Source organism: Bacillus rossius, chromosome 10, assembly GCF_032445375.1.
Source record: "Bacillus rossius redtenbacheri isolate Brsri chromosome 10, Brsri_v3, whole genome shotgun sequence".
Lineage (NCBI taxonomy): Eukaryota > Metazoa > Arthropoda > Insecta > Phasmatodea > Bacillidae > Bacillus > Bacillus rossius.
Genome location: NC_086337.1, coordinates 35,383,319 through 35,406,242, shown reverse-complemented (window position 1 = coordinate 35,406,242; position 22,924 = coordinate 35,383,319). Strand labels below are relative to the sequence as shown.

General features: G+C 38.3%; 1 protein-coding gene across 1 annotated transcript in view; it reads right to left on the bottom strand.

The window, feature by feature from the left end:
• The window catches only part of LOC134535646 (nephrin), a 357,918-nt gene that overhangs the window by 5,100 nt on the left and 329,894 nt on the right, over positions 1–22,924 (bottom strand). The window contains exon 12 of the mRNA XM_063374832.1: positions 21,183–21,599. Coding sequence (XP_063230902.1) covers positions 21,183–21,599 — 417 coding nt within the window. The remainder of the gene's footprint in view (positions 1–21,182; positions 21,600–22,924) is intronic.

The window sequence follows — 22,924 nt, the reverse complement described above, 5'->3', positions numbered from 1 at the left end:
ATTAACCTTCACAATGGTGGCCATCTTGTTTGAATTTGACCCTGGCCCCCAACTTGGATTCCACCTTTTTGAATTATGACAGTAAGTCCATCATTTGTATTGTAAAACTTTTTGCGCTATCTTGAATCATAAAGTCACACTCGTCATATTGAAAATAAGTAACTATTATAAAAAAAACTATAACGAATAAATACAATTTTAATTACATTTAGTAAAACACGCACTTACGTCAAGGACATTGAAGACTGGTTTCGAACCAGGCGAGGGGAAACATAAATATAATACCTTCCTCCATGAAGTCTACCAGCAGACTGACCCCCCACAACTGAAGACAAGGAATATATATTGAGTCTATCATCATGACGTCATGACAGCCATCTTGAATCCACCATTTTGTTTTCATCTGCTAAGGTGTGCTATATAGGTAATTTTTTATACCAAGTAGAGTACAATAGTGTCAATTACCATATAGGAATCTGTAATACTATCCGCCATCTTTTCGACCACTTTGGGTGCCATATTATAAATCTGTAATTATTAAACTATAAATGAAAATTATCTAAAATGCACCATTTTATTGTATTTACTTAATAGTTTTGTCAAGATATCCAGCCACGTGTAAGTTCAGTTAGCCATGAAATTACACCACATCTTGGCGTGTAAAGTACTGTTAAACCTCTCTACTAAAGAGGCTTTGATATTACTAAATGGTGAATAGTGCTTGATGCCAAATTTCTTCATCAAAGCCTTAAAAGATGCACTTTATAATTATTTGCCGAGATGCGTTTTCAGGTGCGACGGTGCACGCCCATCGAGCAAAATTTCTGTCTTGGCCTTGGTCACATCAGTCGCGTTCTTCGGTTTCACAGGTCTAGCCCAAACGAAATTGCAATACATGTTGATGACCGTCAACATGTTTTTGAAGCCTCTATTCATTCGGGAATATGGTATCATTTCAGCAAGGTCCGCCTGGAACAAATCATCAAGTCCATTCACTAAAACTTTGCATCAAAGGTATGTCCATCTTACAGGAGCGGGATGTTTACATTCGATTTCGGTTCGACTCATAGTACAATAGACGGCTTCTATCAGTTCTTCTAGTATGGAGACTATTTCGTTGGTGTGGGAATAGTTTCCTAACAGAAGCCAGCAGTTGTCTCAGACAATAAACCAATTCATTTGAGTCTTTCCAACACACATAGTTAAACTTCTGAGAAACTTTAAAGCCTATTCTAAACATTCATCATGTTCTGCAAGTTCACTGAACGGATTAGCGAGAATGTCAATTTTTTCATGATATTCGTCCTTATATATGCCGCTTTCTGGATGGTTATCGTATCAATGTGCGTGAGTTAGCTCTAGCAGTTTTTTGAAGTCTTGTAAATCCTCGTGGTAAAAGCCTTTAGGTTCTTTGCAAAACAACAATTCGTACAGACCTGGAGTCCCGTGTGTTGTGTAATTCACTACACATATAATATTTCCTGTTAATAAGTCAATTTCTTTAGCGCCAAGGAACCATTTAGCTACTATGTTTTCTATACACTCCATAATTTGTGTTATTATTCCGATTAGAGAAAGATCTAGGTATGGCTGGACCATTACTTTAACTTGGTGTCCACGTTTCTGTAATTTTTATCTTTTGCATAAACTCAGTATTAGTAAAATCCTCTTCTTCTCAAGATGATTGATATTTCCTCTTTTTTGTAGTTGGAACCTTTTCATTAACTTCTGCCTTAAAAGTGATTGTGAATCTTCTTTCTTTTTAATTTTGTAAAGGCGATTTTTGATTGGTTTAAATAACTCTTCATTTTCCATTTTACGTAAAAGTCTGGCTCTTCTAGAATGTAGATATTTTGTATGAATATTCTGTATAGCATGATGAAGATTACTGGCCTAGACCGATAATGCACTGGCTAAAAATAGGCTGAATGACTTACGTTTATATCTTTAATTTGTCTGCATTAACTTCATTGATTTATTCTATACAAAAATCAATAAAATTCTTACTGTATATAATAAGAGAAAAACAAATCTTCATGCTAGCCAAGCGTCTTCGAACCAACAGTTATTTTTCGACAATGTTTGACGAACATTTTAAGCAGGTCATGTTCAATGTCAGACGTAGAGACCAGGCATATCCAAACAACAAGGTCACTCTTGACCTGACTACAGTCTTGAATACGCACATTTAACGAAACTACAAACATTCAACAAAATAAAAGAACACACAATACACACACTGGACACGCAATTAACACACAATAAACACAATTGACACGCAATACATACACTTGACACGCAATGAACACACAATACACACACTTGACACGCAATTAACACACAATACACACACTGGGCACGCAATACACACACGGGACTCGCAATGGACACGGAATACCCACAAGGGACACGTAAAACTCACACGGGACACGCAATGAACACAAAATACACACACTGGACACGCAACGGATACGCAATAAACACAATTGACACGCAATGAAGACACAAAATACACACTTAGCACGTAATGGACACACAGTACATATACAGGACACGCAGTACACACTAGACATGCAATGAAAAAGCAATGGACACACAGTATACAATTCATGTAATTGCATGATGAACATTTCTTTGCCCACTCCCCCGTAACTTATAACTAAAATTAAACTTCTGTCAATAGTAAGTACCAAAACAAAATGTTTACTCTATACCACATAGCATCCATACATCCACTCAATCACTAATATATATATATTTTTTTAAAGTTGAAAAAAAAAGTTTTTATATACGCATTTAATAAACCCAGTAAATATTTAATAAGTAGATTGAGATCTCGTTGAAAATTTTTAGTATTCTATAAGCAACCGAGGATTATTTTTTAAACTGCAGCTTTATTTTTTCATGAAATAAATACGAGGTGCGGATCGAGTTAATACTCAACTGGGATTGGAATGTTTAGTCTAATCCTCTGCCCGGCTCGTATGTGACCACACAAAGAATTGTTGTTTTCCGCAATAGCCACTCCTGCATGCAGATCATCCACGTAACGTTTACAGAAATAATTACACAATGGATACACAGACATGTTGGTTTTTTAACGCAGTACAACACTGATTTAAATGCACGGAAATGGGTTGTATAACTATATATATATACATACATATATACACACACATACACTAGATTGGTCTGCTTTTATATCGTTCCATTCCACATGATAGTTTTAAGTATTGTTGGAGCTGCAGTTCAAAAAAGCTGCAATGATAATGAATTCAGTCTCCATTACTGTTATTTGTTTAATGAACTTCGTGTGGTGAAATCGAAACATCACATTCACAGTAGAAACCACGTGTTCGGAGCTGGTGTACTGTTATTTTTCTAATCGGTAATTACTTTCTTTTTAAACAATGTCGAAACCAAACACTCATGAATCGCTGATTCCGTTCATAAAAAAACGAGAAAGCATCAAATAAGTATAATTTCTATAAAAATGACAAGATTTCACCTAAGGTATAATTTCATTCTATTGCAAACCATTTTAGCTATTAAGTACTTCGCTTTAAAAGTGTTTCTGAGACGAAATGTAAAAATATAAAGGTTTTTAAATAAAAATTATAATATTCTGAGTTCAAGTGAAACACGCTACATAATTAAATAAATTTTAATTAAACTTAGCTTGTTATACGTGATTTGAAAAATTATTTCAGGATTAAAAAATATACAAGCAAATATTTTATTAAATTACATGTGATTAAACTATCTAGCGAAAATTTCACTTGAACCAACTTTGATATATTCTTTGTGATAAATAGTTAAATATAGAGGATTTAAACGGTAGAAAATAGATACCAACTTACTGGTCTTATAATTAAGTAATGCATACTGCGCTTAGTCTTCGTTTTCATTCAAATCCAGACACGTAAATAGTGTAGGTATTTGTTAGAGGGGAAAACTGCTAAGCAAAATTCGAAAAATTCAAATCAACTACAAAATTTAAGTTAGATTGCAAATCAATTTATTTAAAAATATAAAAATTGCTTAGTGGCCTAATATGAAAATACTGAAAACTATACAGTGCAAAAGATATACTAAACGTTTTACATTGGTTCCTAATATAAGAGATTGCAAATTTTTTTGGAGAAAAATTCAGGAAACATTAAGTTTGGTGTCCTTATAAGTCTTAGATCCATGATTCATTGAAATGTAAACCTAAAACATAGCCTTCAAAGGATGTATAAGAGCGTTTAATTTTTTTCTCAATAATGACTGAAATATTTTTTATGCATAACATTTTTAAAGAAAGGAATAATGTCGTAAGTCACATTACTTCTTACAGCTCAGGAGATTGCCATTTTATATTAGAATTTGAAGTGGCACAATACATTTAAAATTTCACTGCAGGGAGGTCTTATAAAAATTAAAATATTGTTGATGATGAGCATTTGCGTGTATTTGAAGGATAAATTTAAGCATGAATTAATATATAAACTGTTACAAACAATTTATTGATTAAAAAGTCTGTGAATGTATACAACATTATGGGCATTATGGGAAATAAATTATGCTTTATTTTCTAATAAATAAATCACTGTTAATGTAGATTTATAACTAAATTTTACTTTTTACAAATAGAAGTAGAAATTCCATTTCCGTGTCACATACAAAATAAAATCATTCAAACGAGGACAACCATGACTATTTTATTCTGTTAAATATCACAGGTGCTTTAATTTCAATTTCATAGCCATGATTTTACTCTTAAAATAATTTCCCGTAAAATTTTCTAAAGCGGACATGTCCAGATTTGAAGTTTTCTCCTCAACTGAGTAAGGATCAGTGGCGCATTCAAAAATTGGTTTTCAGAAACTTAATTCAATAACAAGGGGTTTGGTCACTATCACGATCATTCTCAAAATGCCGAGCTGTCTTTGTTGTTATTTTTTACAGTTGTTGTAACATCTCACCTTACATCACGCAAAGCTACATAGTACCTTCACTGAGATCTCGCATATATGTCATGTATTCAGGGGGATACATCCCTCTTTATACCATCACCGAGAACACGCGTAGAAGCCCAGTCACCAAAAGCTTGTACTTTTTTTTTGTATATTTGCGTCCTTGGCCCTTGCGGCCTTGAGGTAGAAGAGAATATTACCTCTCCCCCCCCCCCCCTACCATCTCTTTTTTCTGTTCCCGTACGTTTACTTTAAAGTGAACAAGCGATGTTGTTTTTCCACGTATACAGAGGCGCCGCGCAAAACACTGGAGGAGGAGTGTAGGGAGTATATATATATATATATATATATATATATATATATATATATATATATATATATATATATGAAGGACGGCGGAGGAAAATGTATGAGATGCAAATGTTGGGGGCGATTTGTCCTCATGAGGAGGCTGGTAAGGTTAGGGGTCGGATTACGGGGTTTGGTGGGAAAGGTATGAGGACCAGAATTCGTATGGGGGTGCGCGGTCTGAACCGGTTACGAGGACGGGAGGGGGAATGAGGTGGAGTGGGGTTGGGTAGAAAACTGGAGGGTGAGAAGATTTGGTTAGAAATTTGAGCGAACATTCGGACGCGGATCCAAAATTACAAAACCTTGTACACGCACTCGCGTACGAAGTCGAGCGATTTTCTATAGACTTGCAGAGGGGTTGTCTATAGACACGTCGACAGACAAGGTACACAGACAGTCGTGTGAACACACTTGAATGCCATGTTCTAAGTAAGTTGCTAAATATGGTTGGCCTTGTGCAGTGATGATCATGGACGTGAGTGAGTCTTTCAGCACTCGCCAGTGATGTGTGATCATCTAACATCGGTAAAGAGCGAATACGCGTGTTCTCATGCTGCAAATAAATTTATAAAACAAAACTCGACCACGAAATTTAAAGTAAAATTCTTTAAAATATGGCTGAGCGTGATAAATGTATCTACTGATAAACATAAACATTCACTTTTCTAGTAAAAAACAAAATTTATAGACGCACTTACTATCTGCCTGAATCGTAAACGTTGATTGCCACCATCATGCACAGATAGCAGCACAACTCCGATAAGACTTGAAAAAATTCTAAACCCCGGCTTTAAACCTGATTTTTGACAAATAACTTTATTAAAATACTGTTCATCTTGTTAAAATTCATTAAACCGTTAATACTATATAGTTTTCGCACACTTCAGAGGTTATAATTCTATGGCATAACTAAAATATTAACTTCAAACATTTTAAAACCATATTATAACACTAAGTATATGGTTCTATAATTGTTTTTTTTTTGCACAAACAACTGAAATCAGTCTGTAAATACTTTGGTTGGTAAAAACTGACTCAGTTTGGTCTTATAAGAGAAACGAGTATTACCGAATCTACAAAATCAATAGCTGTAAATTTTTACATGTTTATTTTACAAATATCATAAAGACGAACTTCTTTTTTTTCAATAGTACCATTATGTAAAAAAAAAGGGGGGAAAGGGAGAGAATTTCACGAGCTTGGTTTCATTAAGTCTATGCGTATCTATGTAGGCACGTAAAATACACGGAAGATAAAAATTTTTACTATCAGTAACCTATGAGAGTTTAAAACAGAAAAAAAGGGAGTTTGGTTTTTTCTTTAGGTCAATGATTAAATTTAGTCCAATATGACGAAATTTAAAACGTTGAATTTGGCAAAAAAATATATATATTTACATTAAAAAGAAGTAACTGTTTTACAAAGGAATCTTTTGTGAAAGTACAGAAAATGTTTTTCTGTGCACAGACACTTTTTTTTTAATTATTCAAATTCAAACGCACGTTTACTTTTTTTCCAACTATCCGATATCATGAGAATTCCGCAATGATGAGTATCTGATGAGCCGATACATCCGCGCGGATCGCAACACGGGCTGGGCTGGCGCGGGGGGTGGGTCGGATGCCCCCCCCCCCCCCCCCAAAGCAGGAATTCTGCCGACGGGCACTCGCCGAGGTCTTTCCTGGAGAAGGAGGGGTTCCCTCAATGGGGGACGAAGCGTCGGAAGTGGAGGGGGTAACCCGCCCCCCCGCAAGCTCATGAATAAGGCCCGGGAAAACCCCGGCGCCCACTATCCTGAACGCTGGGGCGAGACAGGAATGTCGCGTTGCGGGAAGAAGTTGAAGTTTCGGTTCCCGGCAGGGTGTTTGCAACCGTAACCGATTTTCAGAACGAAACCGAGAATTCCCAGTACTTTCGGCACTACGCAGTTTTTTTTTTTTTTTGACGTGTACAACGTCTAATAAATCGATGAACGCCGGGTGCACGCACAAAAAAGTGTCCCGTTACGCACATTGACCCGTTACGCTGTGTCCCGTTACGCTCATTGTACGCTTGCGCCGCATCTATCTCTCTTCCACTCGATTTGAACAACCATCGTATTTGACTTTTTCGAGGCACATTAATCTTGAAACACTCCCATTCCTTTTTCTACTTTTCCTAGCATCGTCCTATCCTTAACAGAATAACACAGATTGGAAGAAGTTAAATAGCAAACATGTATAAAAGTTATAGTTAAAATAATCTCTTCGTTAAAGTAATAAACATAGTTGAATTAATGAGTGCAAATAAAAGCAAATTTATCAATTAAATTGTAGATTTCATTTCACTCATTCTTTGTATCCATAAAAAATAGTGATAATTCAATAAAAATGATTCAATTTTATTCATAAAAGTATGCAATCATTTCATCAATGTTTTATTATGACGTTGTCACGTTAAACTATCGTCCGTAAACAGACTTTACAGACAACCAATTTTTTTTTTTTTAAATAATTATTCAGCAGTCGGTGATTAAAGTAGTAACAGTTAGTTTTGAACTATCAAACAAGTTTTATTGACCAAAAGTAAAAGAAAAAGGACGAACACTTGTGTTACAAATTTGTCTTGCAAAAATGTATCTACTAACGTAAAGCAAATCACTTTAATTCTCAGTCTTACTCTTAATCTTTAAATTTGGGGGGGGGGGATATTTAAACAAATAATCGTTTTAAAGCATGCAAAATCACAGTTATTTTTTTAAACTAAAATAACATTTATTATTAATGTTCGCAGGCTTTCAAATGGCCATTGTTTGAAGTAGCTTGGCTTCTGGGTTCGTCATGGACGCTGGCTACAACCCAGAAGCCAAGCTATACTTCAACATTTATTCTTTTCATAACAAGCTTTTAAAACAATCGTTATTTAAAATAACATTGGCTCGACAACCACAGGCGCACACAGAAGGCCTGACACCGACTGCAGACTGAGAAGCGCATGGCTGGCAGACACCCTCCCCTCAACCCCCATTCAAATCCCCTCCGGGCATCGATCGCCTCGCCAGAGGAGAGCATCGGATTAAAAATAACCTTAGCGCGCAATAAAAAAAAGAAATTTCGATGCTGCCGATGTCGAGTTACGAAGGTTACCGAAAGAACCGAGTAATCGAGCTTTCAAATTCCTGGTTATTTTACTAGATCAAAAATTCCCGGGAATTCCCGGTTCTGAACGACGACGATGAGACCGATCTTTAGTTTGTATCGTATCTTCAGATCGCAGACAAACCGACTCTTTTATTCTGCGTGCGATGTAGGCAGCTATATGGGCTTAAATTCGCGGATTCATTTCGTGATAGGCTGAAATTCAAACTTGTGTACATTTCTGCTGGTTCTGCTATTGGCTCGCAGTTTAACTGGAACTCTCTGGGCCAATGAGAGAGACTATCGATCGAAGAAGCGTCGAATCACGAGCTACCCATGGAGACGCCTCACAATTTAGTACCCAATGAACACGCGTGTTTACTTGAGAAATGCAGAGGATAATGGAGGCTATCCTAGAAGTCATTGAATCCGCGAATTTTTCCGGTCCCTAACAATAGAACATTACAAAAAGAAAAAAAAGAAAGAAAAAAAAACTTTCTGTAAACGATGACATGCACGCTTGTTTTCAAAAGGCACTCCAAAACTGAAAGTAATTTTATAATTTCAGGGAGAATATTTTTTGAAGTAAAACATTTTTTTTTTGCTGAGGGGTCCTATGCGTGGTTGTGTTTTAGCAGGTTCGAAAACATGGCAGTCAAATATTGTGCACACAACCTACTGTTACTCTTCCCAGATTAATGCTCAATACGTTTGCGCTTCTGCGGGATGCCTCAGCTTCCAATTGGCTCACGGGTGGTTTATGCATGTCGGATTTAAAGACGTGAAACGATGAGGATCCACCTTCCCTTTCCTTTCCATTCCTCCCACACACGACCAAGAACAGCGGTTTCTGCGGAGCCAGCATTCCCCGGGCCTCATCCCAATAAACGTCACGGGAGAAGAGTGGTTAGGCGGGGAGTCGAGGCGGTTCGTGTAAGGGTCGGCTGAGGAATAAGAAAAGAAAAAACTGACAGAAGACAGTCGTCGATAACCGTCGCTCGGGTACTATGTGCCGCGGCCCGCCGAGGTAAGAAGAGCATCCCCCACGACTACTGTCCGACCGCGATAGGCTTGCTCCGTTGACGCTGCTGGCAGAAAACTTAGTCACACACACAAAAAAAAATTGGTTGTCTGTAAAGTCGGTTTACGGACGATAGTTTAACGTGACAACGTCATAACAAAACATTGATGAAAAGATTGCATACTTTTATGAATAAAATTGAATCATTTTTATTTAATTATCACTATTTTGTATGGATACAAAGGAGTGAAATTAAATCTACAATTTAATTGATAAATTTACTTTTATTTGCACTCATTAATTCAAATATGTTTATTACTTTAACAAACAGATTATTTTAACTATAACTTTTATACATGTTACCTATTTGACTTCTTCCAATCTATGTTATTCTGTTAAGGATAGGACGATGATAGGAAAAGTAGGAAACGAATGGGAGTGTTTCAAGTTTAATGTGCCTCGAAAAAGTCAAAACGATGGTTGTTCCAATCGAGTGGAAGAGAGACAGATGCGGCGCAAGCGTACAATGAGCGTAACGGGACACAGCGTAACGGGAGAATGTGCGTAACGGGACACTTTTTCGTGCGTGCAACCGGCGTTCATCGATTTATTAGACGTCACGTCAAAAACCTAATAATAAATTAATATTATAAATGTGTAAGTGTGTTTGTCTCTTTGTACTTCATTCACGCAGCAACGGAGAAACGGATTGACATGATGTTTTGCATGGGCCGGAGAGTGATATAGACTACATAAAATTACGAAATTCCATCCCTAAGAAAGTGAAGAAGAGGTAAATATAGTTTTACGATAGACAATCATATGAAGTACGTCATAGACAAACAATTAGTGAGTTTGTGTCATTTCTGTATGTTCGCCACACGGTCATATAGTAAGTTATGGCAACTTCATATCTCCTCCTTGGCGAAACACATCCGCTTAGTGAAGCTCGCAGCTGCTAGCGAACTAAAGGCGTTAATAACATTTTTAGTTTAGAACGTCGTCAATAGATGGCGTTGACTTGAATTTATAACGCGCTATCATTTGTTGCATCCGTCACGTCTTACCTAGGGGTTACCTACCTGCCTTCCCTCATTCATGAACATGTACTATTTCTGGTTTACACTGGACGTAATAGTATACCTAAAACTTCAAAACCGGACAACAAAGATAAATACACAAACACACGGAAAATTACTTTAAATGAATTTTGTCAGAAAAAAAATTAAACCTATAAATAATTTACAACACAGACGAACACAATGGGCTGAAACTACGAGACAATTGCAACGAGAACAGCAATTTCAGAAAAAAAGCAACATTCTTGAACAACACAGGGACAAATATAAGAACCCATTGATGAAACAAATCAGATAATCTGGACAACGCACTAGGCATTTAACATTTTGGATCGTTCTTCGTGTGAATTTTGTATTCCTCTTTGCCATTCAATCTTGAGGTTTTTCATTGCCAGCATTGGCGTATGTCCATGAAATTGGTTTTAATTAGTAGTAATTAGAAGCAGAACATATTAACATTCTACAGTAATGAAAATCAAATTTCCAACTGCATGAAAACTAAACCAAAGTAATAAATGATTCCATGACCTTAACGAAGTTCACTACGAAAAACTAAGTTCATAGTTTTACTGACAAATAAGCCGTTCACTAATGGACTCGAAAAACATTTTTACTGCACAGCTTTGGCACCCAGCTTGTATCCATTTTTATACTTCTTTAAGGAGACATATATAATTTACTTTTAATTTAAGTTGTTTCCAGCAAATATAGGAGTTGTAAGGGAAATTAATGTTGTATTTTATTGTGAGGTAGTGTTGGAGGAGCGAGTGTGCGCTGTTTCCTCGTCAGTGTGTGTGTTACAGACGATGTTCCTGATTGAAAACTATGTGGTTTTACAGAAATAATATTTTTAGAAATAAAATTTCATGTGCCTATAAATATTTTTCGTCAAAAACTGTTAAAATACTACAAAACAAAAGTTTCTGACTAGAATCTAACCGTCATTAATACTTCAAGAAAATATATACCGATAAATGGTTGAATACACACTTAATTAAAATATTTTTGTACAAAAGCAAATTTTTTTTAAATGTTTTAAATGTTTGTTTGAGCTTCATTTATAACATGTTGGAATGATAGTTGTACAGTTACTAAAAACTAAAACGCTACAAAACTACAAAAAAATAATTTTGCAACACTCCGTTCCCCCGGAGAAACCCCCGTCGGGCGCCGAATGAGGCGTGTTTGTAGCCAGCAGCTCCGCTTCTACTGTAGAGGAGTGGCCTGCCAACCCCACGGGCGGGGGGGGGGCAAGGGTATTTTGCCCCCCCCCCCCCCCGCCTCTGAAACCTTGAAGTGGGGGCAAACGGAGGCAAAGAAAGTGTGCTGCGTAATCAATGTTTAGATAATAAAACTGCTTAAATAGCACCATTTTCCACCTTGAAATACAAATTTTCCCGGGAGAGGACCCCCGGACCCCTCGCTTCAATAGGGGGATCGATGATTCTTTATAAAAAGGAATATTTCCCCCCCCCCCCCCCTTGGAAATTAAGTTGTTGCGCCCCTGCGCGTGGAGATGGCGGGAGGTCACCTGGGTGGACTCGTGCACGAGTAACGGGACAGCGTGAACCGGGAACGAGACAGGTTTGCGGTTCAAGCGAGAGCGCGAGTACCTAGAGACGTGTTTGGTTCCGTCGGGAAGTGCTTAGGGACGTATACTGGAAAATAGGAGAGTGGTAGATGACAAACGAAGTGGAGACCGGGTTGCACGTCCGACAGTGAGGATGTACGGCGCATACTTTGGGGAGTGTCCGATTGTAGAGGCACGCAGCGATCATACCTATAAACTTCATATCAGGGATTTTTAAATTACAAGTTTGTACTTTTGTATGATTGATGAAAATAATTAAAATTTCACGCGGAAAATATTACATATTTTAAATTAATCATATACATATACGATGGGTTTTTTTCCCGAAAAATACATAATGCACTATTTAAATTAAAAAATGATATTATATAAAGCATGTTTTTAAAAACCAATTTAACCATCAAAGATCCAAGCAAAGACAATGAATTGAGAGTTAAAAAACATAACGAGTATGAAGTAATACTTGAGTACGCCTTGTGACTTCCCGGTCTAAGGCAAATCGAAGATACCGAATCCAGGCCGATACAATCCCGCCCTTCTCACTACCCAGTGCCCTTTTTACTCCCCTTCGCCTTCCTTCCAGGGGTTACTCTGGTGGCGTCAGAAACTTGATCGGGCATTCATAATTGGTACCAGAAATGGTGGTATCAGGAAGGCTCGGAACCTTTACAGAGAGAGATACATACTATGGATTTATTGGAAAAAATCTTTAAGAATTCACGATTTATTTATCCCGGCCGGTACATCAGTGTGGTGTCTATCCGAAAAAAAATTTGAGTTCAGCTCGCATCGTTTCGTCTAATCTAGAACTTTCCTCCGATGTCCAGGAAAGTAGACCTTGCGTCCAATTGCTCCAACCCCCGCGTGGTAGACGCTTTCCTGACGCCGACCAACTCATAGTCCGAACCATCCACTTCATCCTGTATGCTCAGACACAATTGATTCATGTCCATTGGAGCCACAGGGTTTTCCCTGTGTCCATGCAGGTTTTACCTGGGCCCAATTTAACGTAGTTTCAATATACGTCTAAGATAGAGGAGTTAGTCATGGCGCCAATCGCTGCCATGGCTGGCCAAAAACCCCGAGCAGAGCACACGATGCATGCGACCCTCTCCCTGCATTGCATGACTAAGCTTAAAGGCTTCGGCCCGAGACGCACCTAAGTCCCTCCCTGACCAGGGCACCGCCTGCAAATAAACTTAGTTTCAAGTTATTGGTCCCCCGGGTAGACGGTGAGAGGCGAGCTCGGCTGCCAGGCCAGAACCGCAACCGCCGCCGACGACGACCACGCAAACAAAGGGCGACGGACGCCTGCGTGTTTGTGAGTGCGAGGGCGCGCCAGACGTCGACGGGTGCCCGACCGCGGGAGGTCTCGCGGGGCGCCTGGAAGGCGTCCAAACAAGAGGTGCGGTGAGGACCCTCCAGGGGGCAGCGAGCGCCGCGGCGCCGCAAGAACTGGGTCGTGCGGGCGAACAGCCTTGTGTCCCTCTCCTCCCTCCTTTCCGTAAGTCTTCGACGTCGACGGAGGCCGACGCAGACTCTCCCGAACCACTCCCCCCACCCCTTAACCACCGCCAACCACCGCGGCACCCTGCGCCAGGGCGAGGTCGCAAGGGCATAAATCCTCCTATACGGACGACCCCGTCGAGCAAGAAAACAACGCGCACATATCGCGTCTGAGCGTCTGCTCGAGTTGCTATCCTATCGGATGATTCAGTGGGTGGCCAAGTGCGCAAGACTGTATACACGGACACCCCACGAGAAACACCCGCTGCTCTATTTTTTTTTGTTCATTTCCAGTTCGACGATCTGCGTAAACGTCCGTTAACACTACTTGTGGAAACAGTTCTAAAAAAAAAGGACCGTATACGGTATGGCTGTTGGACCGTGTTCGACGTCGGACTTCCCCCGGTTCGTAGGTACTTACTGACCATCCTCGGGCTTGGTCAAGGCAAACATTCCCGCAATTATATGGGAGTTGTTATATTTGGCGATAGGGACTTCGGCCATTGTCTCTTGACAATTCCTAACAACGTGGGCTAATTCGCGGGAATCTTAAGATTCACAAATCCTTTAATACACACCCAAGTACTTGCATTCGTGTAACCCCTCCCCTTGCGATGTAAAGTATCAAGAGACGTAAAATTATACTTAAACTTCTAAATGGTTAAATTGGTTCTAAAAAAGGCTTTATATAATATCATGTTTTATTTAAATAGTACCTACATGATGTATTTTTCGGAAAAGCATCGTTTATGTATATGGTTTATTAAAAATATATTTTTTTCTGCATTAAATTTTAATTATTTTCATCGAACATACAAAAGAACAAACTTGAATCTTTACAAATCCCACATATGAATTTACATAGAAAATTATTAAGCATTATTTATGTTAATAGCATGTACCCAGAGAAAAGCATGTACCCAGACACATTGAAAAGAGAGTGGTATCAAAGGATTATTTTTATTCAGTAATGTAATTAATAATCCAAAGCAATAAAGAATTTTTTTAATGTACGATGTTTTCTAACTTTCCACCGGTTTCATTTACAAAAATTTCTGTATCTTAGAGAAAATTATTATTTCAAAATAAAACTCAGCCCTCAAAATTTTTGAATAATGTAGATGTATAACTATGAAAGAAGTTTCGGAATTGATCCAGTAGTTTTAGAGCTTACTTCTTACAAACAAACCGAAAAAAATGGGTAAAAACGTGAATGACTTGTACAATATTCTTTATTTTCTACGTTTTCAGAGGTACGACATTACTGGTTGGTATATCGTTGTTAACCTGCGGCGAATAGAATATGCCTCTGCCTGTGCCAAAACTCTAGCGCAGTGCAGTAAACATACTTTGTTTGAGTTGTTGGAATATCTTGGCATCACTTCTATGGCGTGTTTTCGTGAACTGGGCCCATTTGTCACCTCGCGAACATCCGCCCAAAATACGTCTGGGTTTAGTAATCTGCTTTAATATAATTCCTGTTGTTACAATTAGTAATACAAATTTCTGGTGACTGAAATCAAAGCATAAAGAAGAACAATTGTGCCTTGTTAGAAATTAAATAAAACGCAGAATGAACTACAAATAAACAAAGATTCATTCGTAGTTCTAAAAAACTGCATATTCGTAGAAATTACGCTGGATTATGATTATAGTCCGTTCTATAATGACAAGTAAACGGAGACGGATCACGTAAACAAAGACGGATCTTCCGGAACAAATTTCGCTATCGCGTCTGCTGCTTCTTAAAAAAATACAGTAACGTTACAAATGGCAACAAATTTCAAGGTTATGAAGTATGAAATTATTATTAAATTATTATTCTTCTCCTTGAAACAATTTTTAACGTTTTTACAAACATAAACAAACATGGATACCACAGCAGCCAAGTACTCGGCTTCTATTGGTCGCACGGAGCGACGTAGACGGACAGAGTAAACTATAACGTGTAATGAAAAAAAATGTATTTTTGTTTTAAGAATAACATATATTTGAAGGTTAAATCAACCTCAAGAAAAAATGTTTTGGGAATGTTTTTTTTTCTTTTTGACGTGACAACGTCTAATAAATCGATGAACGCCGGCTGCACGCACGAAAAAGTGTCCCATTACGCACATTGTCCCGTTACGCTTGTCCCGTTACGCTAATTGTACGCTTGCGCCGCATCTATCTCTCTTCCAATCGATTTGACTTTTTCGAGGCACATTAAACTTCCAACACTCCCATTTGTTTCCTACTTTTCCTATCATCGTCCTATCCTTAACAGAATAACACAGATTGGAAGAAGTTAAATAGCAAACATGTATAAAAGTTATAGTTAAAATAATCTCTTCGATAAAGTAATAAACATATTTGAATTAATGAGTGCAAATAAAAGTAAATTTATCAATTAAATTGTAGATTTCATTTCACTCCTTCTTTGTATCCATATAAAATAGTGATAATTCAATAAAAATGATTCAATTTTATTCATAAAAGTATGCAATCATTTCATCAATGTTTTTTCATGACGTTTTCACGTTAAACTATCGTCCGTAAACCGATTTTACAGACAACCAATTTTTTTTTTATTTCGTAACCAAACTAAAATCAAGCATATTTTGCAGGAGTGGTCCGGGTTTGGGATGGACCTAGGTGCGTCTCTGGCCGAAGCCGATACTCCTAGTCGTGTTAGGGATTAGCCAATCAGGGAGAGGGTCGGATGCATTGAGTGCTGGCACGGGGATGGCCAGCCATGGCAGCGACTGAGAGGATGATCCAAGAGAAGAGATAGTCGGGGTAGCAAAAGAATCTGCCATGCGGGGTTTGGGCACTCGGACGCTAGGTTCACTTTTACATGATGTAAGTTTTTGGACATACGCCATTGCTAAGCACATGTATGTCTGTAGAAGAAAACTATAAAAAAACAAAAGACAAAAAACACAAAATAAGAAAAAATTGCTGTTTTCAACCGGATATATACACCACATAACATTCCATAACAGGAATGTGGTCAACGAACAAAGAAAAACAAAGAAAAATGGACTAAGAGAACTAAAAAAAAATCCCCACAAATGATGAATTGAACCCCAAAAAAAATTCAGCACAACAGTTGAAACGAGACAAAAACACAACAAAACGAATAGACGAAACAAACACAATAGTTTTCCAAAACAGAAACAAGCGACGTTTCGGTAACTGCTATCTGCTCCCGTCCTCATGCAGAGACGCACATGGTACGAAAACACAAGTGTGACTGAGTAGGGGCTGGAAAACGCTTTTACATGTTATCCTCATAGAGATTATTAGATTATTTTAACCAGGGGCCTGTGCACCTCTATTGGTGGATGGCTACAAAAAAAATATTCACAATGTGTATATAGTTACAGCATGTAAACTTAGTGGCCGTCAATTTACAACGGTAACTGTAAATATTTACAAAGATTTCTGCGTAGCTCGTCAACAGTATCCTTCGAGTGTTTATGGTTAAAAAAAATACTCGACAGAGTGTTTATACATCACTGAAATGTTATTTTTTTTTAAAGTTAACTTTTTCAATTATAATAGGCCGGAAGCCAAACAGTCTCTGATGCAGGCACGGGGTTCGTGTACGTTCAGACCTTTGTACCGGCGGAATCGAATCCGCAGATACGGTATTGACGCGCGCGATCCAATCCGTGAACAAATATGCAGACGGGAGTCGATCCCTCCCCACGAAGTAAACATTTCACCCTCGACTGGCAATAGATGAGGGAGAAGAAACATTCTGACTTCTAAACTTTCCTGCTACAGTGAAGGAAACTTTTTTTGCCACATTTTTTTTTTACTCCTAGTGCTGGCGCGGTTGCAATATTTTTTTTTCCCTCCTGCACAATCAATAACAGTTAAATTATTATTTTTGAACTCTTTATATTTCCACGTTATATATAACACAATTGATCTCTCACCAGCTTGGGGTCCAAAAAAAATAAAAGTAAAAATAATTATCTGACGGTTTTTTCTACAGAAATGTGCAACAAAAGATTTGTTTATTAAAATAATAATAATTAAATGGTCTCTGAAAGTAACTAATGTTCTCTTTTATATTGGAATTATTTTAATTCTTAATTTAGCCTTAATACGTGGATATTTAATATTTTCCAAAGTTTATAAAAACGTGGCTTTTCAGGGTTTTGTAAACATAAACTATTTATTAAATATTAAATTATCATAAATATTTTTACGATTGATTAATTAAAAACTGAATACCACACGATTGCATATCTTAGTTAAAGCTGGGGTTGAAATATAAATCAGTCTTTTTGTGTTTTGCCTAATAATTCTGTCAGCCCTTGTTAAATTTAAAAAATATAAATAATTTACCAAATTTAGGCATGTTATGAATTAATTAAAATAAATGCAAAAACCCGAAATAATAAAGACAAGGAAACTTAGAATATTTAAAAACTTAAAAGGCAGATCGAACGGCTGCCAAATTATCGGTGGTGTATATTACAAGCGCAGCGAACAGAATTGCATTATAAACCTTAGCTATGTGTTCGGTTGCGGGGACGCACCATAACGCCGAAATACCACAACGCCGAACGTACAATAACGCCGAAAACCATAACACCGAATGCCAAATTGACTACAACGCCAACAGCTAGAAAACTGCTGTGTACCACAACGCCGAATTACCACAAAGCCGAAATACATCAACGCCGAAAAATGTCATTGCAGGACTGCCACAAAGGTTAGGATAGGCAAGGTTAGCACACAAATTCATTCCGTTGTTTTTCATTTTTCTCCTGTGCCCCCCCCCCCCCCCCCTCTCCGCAGCAATATTTTTCGGCGTTACTGTATTTCGGCGTTGTGGTACACAGCAGTTTTCTAGCTGTCGGCGTTGCGGTCAATTTGGCATTCGGCGTTATTGTACGTTCGGCGTTGTGGTAACGACCCTTCGGTTGGGAGGCAGCTTTCACGTGAGAAAGCCGGAGCTTAAGGCATGCTATGACGCGGGTAACGAAGGGTGTCCGCCCCGCTGTAACGAAATATACGCTGGCAGGGATTGCTGTGAAAACTTAGGAACACACAAATTAAATACATACATGATTATTTTTTTAAAGTTTTTCTACATCTAAATCCCTAACCAGGACACCTCCAGCAAATAAACTTAGAAAACTAAGTCCACCCGCTGGAAAGCCAACTTCGAGTTGATTGGTCTTTATTCGACAGAAAAACATTGGTTGCATGTTCAATACGAATATATTTGTGTGTATATAATATATATATATATATAAATATGTATCAGTATACACACAAATTGAAAATATGCATAAACTTATGGTTTAAAAACTGTGATAAGGAAAAATATTGTGTGTTTTGATGAAATTGTTCTTTATAAGAGTGACCAATTTTGCAGTGGTTGTAGACTTTGCTCCGTTAAACATTATTCAGACGTTGCGTATTGCATCGTTTATACGTCTCTTTTGTTTTATTGTTATTAAACCATTCCATTGTTATTAAACCACATTGTTCAGTTCCAACTTCAAAGGCGTATATGCAAGTCTTGGGAAGCAATTTAGACCAAAAATGTATATTTGAACCTCAGTGGCATAATACACTATGTCCACTTTTGGGCAAAATTCACTTTTAACCATAGGCTTGACCACCATTTGATGTTCTTTCTATAGGCATACAACTATGGATAAGGGGAACCAAATTGAATAACTAACTGAAAATTTTTGGATTTAAAGGCAATGTTGGGGGCAACTGCGTTTTATAGTTTAAAGTTATATCAGAACAATTTAATGATTTTTTTTGTCTTTGACTTTTAAGATTATAAAGATTTTTATGATTTTAAAAGGTCAAGTTAAATAAAATATTTTTTGAAATAAATTAAACACAGCAGCCAGTAAAATCGACTTTAAAACTAAAAAAATCCAGTTTTAGGTGTATTCTATTTCATTCTCTTTACCCATAATGCACAAAAACGTTAAAAATGAAAATGTTCCAGCTAATTATGCGAAATGTGTGCGATACATATACATGTTTTAGTTTTGTGAACGTTCAGCCATTCAAGAAGTCGGCAAGTTCAACCATGTGGAACGTAAATATAAAATAATGAACTGGATAATACGCTTATAATGGCTTTTGTCCCCGAAGTACAGATATGGTTTGAACTTTTTTCCCCTGGTGTAACCACAGACGAAGTTTCTCGATAGAGTTCAGAATTATCCTGTTGAACACTCTTAAGGGACAAGTTCAAAGGTGTCCAAGTGAAGGGATTGGAAAATTTCGCGGGTTCAGTGACCTCTGACTCCACAGTCCTCTGCACACTCGGGCAAATTCACTAGCTGATTGGCGGGTGACTTGTTAGTCTTTGATTCGACAGTTATCTGGTTTAGGGTTTCTCATTGGCCCAGAGTCGTCCGCATTAACTGTGAGAACACAAAAAACAGTAGGCTACACAGAAAAAATATTTTTTGTACCTTTACAAAAGATTCCTTTTGAAACCAATTGCAAAGTAATAGTTTGTAACACTACAAAAAACATATTGTAACTTTATACAACACATTAATATGGTTATTATTGCATGTTTTCCGAGATAATACTAAGTATTTTCTACGAAAATTGGCTCATTGTTATGTATTTTAATTGAAGTTTCATTCGAGCAAAAAAATTTTTAAACCATGGGAAAGATAATCGAGTATTCAACAACCTGACTTTGTTTTGTTGCATCATGCTTATTACGTGCGCATTTAATACTGGAAATATTCAGGGAATGATTTACAAGTAACTTAAACTATTGGAGCTACTGAGACAACACGAAGCATAAATGCGATATGACTGATTCTCAAAAAAAATAAATAATCGAAATGGATGTCCTTAATGATTTCTATAAACCAGGATCGTCAATTATGAAAAGATTTTTTTAAATAAAACTACTGTACTAGATGTACGAATGTATGAAACAAATTTATTTTTTTATATGATAAACAAAAAAAGATATGTCCAAGAAAGTACCCTGAAAAACCATTCCCTCACTATGTCCCAAGCGATAAATTTGAAGATAATCATTAACTTTAAACGTAAAATTCGTTACAAATTGTTTATTATCATATTTTTTTTTACTTATATAGGATAGTATTGTCTATAAGTAGAGACCCGAAAAATTCGCGGGTTCAATGACCTCCAGGATGGACTCCAATATCCTCTACACACTCGGGCAAATGCGAAACTGTTCATTGGCTGCTGACTTGTGAGTCGTCTCGACTGGGTGGGCCTGTGATTCGACACTTCTATGAGTGAGGGTCTCCAATTGGCCCTTCAGTCCTCCAGACTGACAGTGAACCAACGACAGAAGCAGCACCAAGGTAGTATATAATCATTTGAATTTCACCACGACACGTAATGAACCCGCGAATTTTTCGGGTCTCTAACTGTAAGCGCGTGAGTTATTGGTTTAGTAAATGGGAATGGAAATATTTTATTTCCATGTAAAAGTAGGTATTTAAATTTGAGTCCGTAGGGAAACGAGGCACCGGAATTGTTCCAGTGTGCAGACGTGTGACGCGGAGCGGGCGGAGCGGCGCGTCTTACCGTTGAGAGCCCGTCCGTGGCCTCGCGTCTCGGCGCCGGAGTCGGCAGGCCGGTCGACCCTGGACGGCGGCCGCGACGCCAACTCGAAGCCCCCTTCGTCGTCGGCGCAGAGCTCGTCCTGGAACCTGACGCGCGGCTGGGGGCGGCCGCCCGCCGCCTCCGCCGCCGCCGCAACCGCCACCGGGACCGCCACCATCACGTTGAGCAGCTCGTCGTGGAAGAGCGGCGCCTTGGACGGCGGCGGCGGCTGCGGTAGCGGCGGAGCCGGGGGCGGGAAGGGCGCCGGCCGCCTCCGGCAGATCACGGTGGCCGCCGTGAACACGACGCCGCCCAGGACGACGAATGCGACGGCGGCGAGCGCCGCCAGCGCGATGTTCATCGGCTGCTTCATCGCCGCGTCCTCCGCCTCCTCCGAGTCTGCCGGACAACACATCGTCACACTGGCCAATTTTTGAGCGGCTTATCAATGTAAGATTAACGGCTTACCTGGACTCTACACATGGCATAGACAAACAGCAGTATGGTTTTAGACGAGGGTACAGCACAGGAAAAGCACTATATGATCTAAAGAGATATATTGAAAATTTAGAAGAAAAATATGTGCTTGGTGTGACAATTGACACAGCAGGAGCGTTTGACCACGCGTGGTGGCCCCAGGTATTATGGCGTTTGAAGAATCTGAATGTACCCAAGAACTTGTATACTGCCATAAAGGGCTTCCTGCAAGAAAGGAAGTGTGAATGCAGATTGGGCCACATAGTGGTGGAAAAGATGCTCTCCATGGGTTGTCCACAGGGATCAGTGCTCGGTCCACTGCTGTGGAATATTATATTTGATGAACTACTAAAAATCGAATTACCGGGTAATTGTATTTTTTATGGTTATGCAGATGATGGCCTGCTTATTATACTTTCCACTTCACGTTACGAATTAGAGCAGACAACAGAAGCAATTCTACGTACTATTGACATCTGGGCAAGCAGTGTTCGACTACATATCTCAACTGAAAAGACAGAAGGTGTACTTCTCAAGGGCAAATTACATAAAGATAGACCACCTTTAATAAGATTTTGTGAACGCATAGTCAAGATAAAACAAAAAGTTAAATATCTAGGGGTACTGATAACGACTGGAACAGGATATCAATCACATATACAAGAATCATTTCAAAAGGCCCTATTGGTTTTTCAGAAAATAAGGAGTCATAAACCTACATCAGTGGGTTTGAACACCAATACTATGATTACCTTGTACAATGGAGTATACTTGGGTATACTTACCTATGCGTGCACTGTATGGTATGATTTATTACGCAATCAACACGTATGAAGAAAACTATGTGCATATCAACGAACGGTCCTAATAGCAATCACCAAAAGTTACAGAACAACATCATTAGAAGCATTGCAAGTTGTATCTGGAACTTTACCTATAGATCTATTAATTCAAGAAAGAGCAAATGTAGCAATTTTGAAGATGAACAAGGAATACACTGCCTCCAAAAAATCGTAGAATTCATTCAGAAAATATTGCAATTTGGCAAGAAAGGTGGCGAAACTCAAACAAGGGAAGGTATACATATAACATATTCCCTTTAATAGAAGAAAGGATGAAATACTCGTGGATCTCCACTGACCACTATACCTCACAATTTTTAACAGGTCACGGAAATTTTAAATATAAATTAGATTCTTTTAATTTAGTGGAAAGTCCTATGTGCCCTGTATGCATGGAAGAAGATA